At 32.6% G+C, this 5,082-nt stretch overlaps 1 protein-coding gene across 1 annotated transcript; it reads right to left on the minus strand.

The window, feature by feature from the left end:
- Positions 1–202: 202 nt before the first annotated feature.
- On the minus strand, positions 203–3,952 carry LOC132634254 (transcription factor bHLH162-like). The gene is made up of 3 exons (XM_060350532.1): positions 3,736–3,952; positions 889–1,194; positions 203–513 (listed from the first exon to the last, which is right to left on the minus strand). The coding sequence occupies exons 1-3, from the start codon at positions 3,871–3,873 to the stop codon at positions 445–447; spliced, it is 513 nt and encodes a 170-aa protein (XP_060206515.1). The 5' UTR covers positions 3,874–3,952; the 3' UTR covers positions 203–444.
- Between the last annotated feature and the right edge of the window lie 1,130 nt (positions 3,953–5,082).

Here is a 5,082-nt window from a genome sequence, read left to right on the forward strand (position 1 = left end):
GGCATTCCCCACAAGAATATGATAATATGGTCTATGGTGTTTCATTAGGTTTTATGGAAATAAAAGGCATAGTACCACTTGATTACCTCTCTCCCAAGTAGTTCAAAATTATTAACGAAAAGATAAAATAATTTGGCTATTTGTATATAGTCTACGGGAAGTAATGATTTCAATGTATGATGTACATTACAAGCATGCCAACTTGAATAACCAACAAAAGAAATAGTACAAATGTAATCAAATTAATAGTCTATGCTGTTTTGGGCATAAAGTATGAATAGTATGATTATTGTTTCATCAACTAGAAATCCGTGTATATCATTGATGGACCTTAACTTGCATGGAGGCACCTGGAGGCACACGCCACACACAGTATAATCGGTGAGCAGAGTTAAGGCCAACCATTATAGTCAGAAGACGCGTCATGAGCTGGCGTGATTGAATTTAGCAAACCAGCTTTTGCAACCTCAAATAGATCCTTGATGCATCAACCCCTAATCTTGTAATTTTCACCTGCAAGCATGAGATAACAAGAAAAACATTGTTAGTTTAATTAGTTGTCAAAATTAACTAGCTTCGTACGTTATTTTCCATCATCTTTCACACTTCTAATTTAACGTATATTCCATCTATTTCGTTTTATGTGTCTTAATTTGACTGTCACAATAATTACAAAGTATACGAGAAACTTTTGAACTTGTGGTCTTAAACTAACTTTTTGTATAATGTAACTAATTGTCTCTTGAACCTTGTGGTTGTTAAACATGTCATGCACGAACTTGGAGTTAAAAAATTTACTAAATATAGAAAGTCATGACATTCTTTTTCGAAAAGGCTAAAGAAGAGAGTAAAACACATAAATTGAAACAGACGAAGTATGTGAATCACCTGAGCGTGGATTGTATAGATAATCATATCGTCAACTGTTGAAGAATTAGCAGTAACAACTTGAGCACCTTCTTCCTCTAAGATGTTTATAATCTCTTGCATGGTGAAGTTGTTTTGCAAACCACTAATTAAAATCACCTCTAGAGTTGAATCCAACTCTCTAACTTCAACCATAGGTGCTCTTAAAGCACAAGTGCCTTGTGCTATAACCATCTCCTTCCTTCTCTTTAATCCCTCTACTCTTTCTTTTAATCTACCGATGTAACTAATGGCTTCATCAACTTGGTCTTGTTGTGACATCATCTCCTGAAATTGTTTCATCACTAGGAAGTCAAGGAGAAGTAACAACCTAAGACATTCAAAAAAGGCTATAGCATATAATATCTTAAGACTTTGAAATTAATTAGGCACGTGCTTTCAAAGAACATTCATGAATGGTAAACAGTACTCTGAAATGTAAAATCTTATTGCAAAACCTGTGTTGTTGGTAACATTTGCTAAGTTTTTTGTCCATTATGCTTCACGGTAATGGTGTATATTTTCATAAAGCATCCAAATTCTTTAAAAAAACAAAAAGAAACTAAGGGTTCTATTCATTTGCTATAAACAGCTAAGTAGCTCCGATTCAATTGATTTCAAAACAGTACTGAAAAAAAAGTACGTTAACCAATTAAAATTGGTCGTAAATAGGATCATGGTACAGCCTATGCATTGCAAGAAGGTTTAAGTTATATACATTATCCTATCAGGTCACCTAAATATTTACAGGTAAGTCTCCTTATAATGTGAGATTTCTAATCTTGAAAATAAGATAAGTTACCTAGCTACTATAACATGTAACGATGACCTAATGATATAGAATTATTTGTACTAACGAATTATATACCTTATATGCGAGACATAAGCTTAAAGGCATTTATACTAGAAATTCATATATTGATGGAAAGGATATCAGCCGACGAAATGTTAGTACACCAGGACAATTAGGTTGAATAAATTGTTGGCTCGTAGAAGACAATGATAGACTGACACAGTGGGTTCGGAGCGCTTCTGCTAAAGAAATTACTTATCCAATGTAGAAACTTTTCAATCAATTTATCCGTTGAAAGCATCTGAATACAAAATTTCCACACGCATTTGACAGAAGAATTCCAATCTGTTCTTTTTTAGGAAGAATCCGGTACACGATTTATTAACAGTCATCAGATATTTAAACTTCTAAAATGAGTTAATACAAATTAATGATATGTCTCACATGGAAATATTCAGTTGTCAGTTCCTCCTTTGTTAACCCTTAAAACTTTTAGACAGACAAATTAGGAACTTCTTTTACTAGGATAACTTTGATTACCTAGCTAGGCTTCTACATAGATGCCTTCTGATAACCGTACAACTATTCAGCAAAGTACTTTTATAAATAGCACTTCATTTTGTAATGATGCATATCAATCATGTACTATAATATTTTTCTTTTGACCAAAAATTAAAGTAGCCTACAGATGCCTTATAGTAATACTAATTAATACTACAATTGATATAGTACTATATATAGGCAAAGGTATAATAGTGATTCATGGCGAATGTGTGGACTAAGAAGAATTAATTAATGTCTATGGAATCATTCTAGTTTACATTGCTCTTGCTTGGGGTGAAAAACTGGAGGATCTGAAGTTCAAGTGAAATGTATGTAGCATCAATAATTGTTGTCAATCTGTATTCGGAAAATAATATAAAATAGAATCTGGAAAGAAGGAAAATAAATTCGAGTCCACTGAATTCACAGTGTGTCTTTAAGGAAATTATTCCCCTCAAGTACCTGAGGTTATGGAATATATCCTCCCATGATAGAACGAATTAACACCAGCATAGTAGTACCTCAAACCTCGGTGAACAGCGAACGCAAAAGACGGTAGAAATCACACACGGAAATTATAATTTGAATTGCAGAAAAGAAGGAAGAAGAAGATCAGAATGTTTTGTTAAGTAAAATCTGATGTAATGACTAAGTATTTATGGCCAACAAAGTAAAGGAATGAAGAGGTGTGAAGCCTTTTTCATGAAATGTGCAAAGAATCATTTCCCATTCACACCTATTCGTAAAATCCTAACAATAATTGCACACCTGAATTCGGAAAGGTAAGTTTACTGGCGCAGAGAACCTTTTAAGGTCTTTTAAAATGTAAAAAATTTAAAAAGGTTCTTAAAATTCGACAGGTTAATGTTGAAAGTTGTATAGCGAGAAAGTAAATGAAGTTGCTAAAAGCAATATAGCACTGTATCATCATGCTTATATCCCTCTCTTCCTTTCTCCGTTTGAGAGCATCTTTACGACTACAAAAAAGACCTAGACGTTTTAAAATTGGAATAGAGCAGAAAGTGGTACAATCCAGTAACTTTAGTCTAGACCTTTGTATTTATCTTAAAAGATTCATTTATTGAGTACAATTTATTAATTTAAAACTCAATAACTTCAATGGCTAGAATCTAGAACATATAAACTTTAAATTCTGGATTCATCTCCACGTGATGCTAGCTTGATCCTATCCTCGAACTATCTTTTTTCTAATAATAACACTTGGAAAGAAAATGTGGATCGATATATTGGCCAGTCTAACAGTATTCACTCTGCACTTGAATCTGAAAGATCACGGTGGCAATAGTAATAATTAAAATAAGTAAGAAGAGAAATTTCCTCCTCTCGCTTAATAACCTACATCTATACTTGATTGAGAAAATATAGATTAAGTTACCATGGTTTGTAAGATGGATAAGATCTTGTGTGTCAGTGTGTGTGTAGGGGAGAGAGGGAGAGAGAGAGAGAGAGAGAGAGAGAAATAGGGTTTATACCTTTGACTGGTTGGGAGGAATGAGAGAAAAAAGCTTAGAACAAAGATACTTCATTTGTATTCTTCTGTTCTTTTCCTGTGTTTTCCGGTCAGGCTTTTCTGAAGCACTAACAATATTGCACTTAATACTGCTTTCCATTTCAGTTGTAAGAAAGCTAGCGATATGATGAACAAGTGATCGATTGTAGAGATATGGCTGCTGGTAATTTAGGTATCTGCTAAAGTTTGAAGCATGTTCATTTATAGTATATAAAAGAAAATAAAGGAAAGAGGGAGGAATTATCAATTTGTAGGGCCCAAAGAAGAAAGAGAATGCGATACGTATCAACTTTCAACATACACACAGCGCGCGCTTGCACCGTCCACTCCAAGGAATAAAATGTGCAATTAATCAATCACTGGCTAACTCTTTGGCAGAGTAGAATTTTCACAAAAAATATGAATAAGTAAATATATGAAAAAGCTAAGGGTATTCAACATATACTATATATACATAAAAAAATAATTTTAATCTTTTATATATATTGTAATTTTTAACCGAGGGGATTCGAATGCCCCTGGAGCTTACCTGACTCCGCCCTGCTTCCCACAGTTAATACTTTAATTATATATATATATAATAAAACATCTTTATAAAATCATCGTTTAATTTGTCTCGATATAGTTTAATTGTTATTGTGAAATATTGTTATAAAGAACATTAAATACTTCCTCCGTCATGTGATACTTTTCGTTAATCAGTTTAAAAAAGAATTACACTTTTTTAATATTAGTAACAATTTAACTCTAAACTTCTTATTTTATCCTTACTAAAATGATTTATTTTCACACAAATATTTATTGCTTGTTTTATACACAAGTTTCAAAAGTATTTCTTCATTCTTAAACAAATGTCTAGCCAAACAACTACACATAAATTAGGACGCAAGGAGTAAAATATAATTTAAAAAATCGATTCCAAAGAAAATTTGATCGTAATAATAAAATATTGTTATAAAGAATGACTGTTATAGAGAGCTCTAACTATACTTGGCATTTATATAAAATAAGTTTTATGTAATTAACAGACTTTTACAAATTATTTAGTCTGATATAAATATAAGTCCTTCCTGCACAATCTAAAGGGCAATTTGCACGATTGCCTTATTCAGGGTGGTCTTTAATTTCTGCCCCTCAAATTGTTGGTTTTTAATTTTTGCCCTCCGCCTAATATCCCGAGGCTCTGAGTTTGAATTCCGACTCAGTTAAAAAATAAATTGCAAGACAGAGTTTCGTAGCAAAATTAGGCTTTAAGCCAAACTTTTGTCCAAAATTAAGCCTCATGGCAAACCTCTGCCTTAAGGGATAA

Source organism: Lycium barbarum, chromosome 3 (assembly GCF_019175385.1).
Source record: "Lycium barbarum isolate Lr01 chromosome 3, ASM1917538v2, whole genome shotgun sequence".
Classification (NCBI taxonomy): domain Eukaryota; kingdom Viridiplantae; phylum Streptophyta; class Magnoliopsida; order Solanales; family Solanaceae; genus Lycium; species Lycium barbarum.

What these genes read in the sequence shown, in the direction of transcription:
- LOC132634254 (XM_060350532.1), bottom strand. Translation starts at nt 3,873, where the DNA reads ATGGAAAGCAGTATTAAGTGCAATATTGTTAGTGCTTCAGAAAAGCCT. An exon ending in TTCCTCCCAACCAGTCAAAG is followed by an intron (nt 1,195 to 3,735) that starts GTATAAACCCTA and finishes AAACAATTTCAG; the next exon opens with GAGATGATGTCACAACAAGA. An exon ending in TCTATACAATCCACGCTCAG is followed by an intron (nt 514 to 888) that starts GTGATTCACATA and finishes TCATGCTTGCAG; the next exon opens with GTGAAAATTACAAGATTAGG.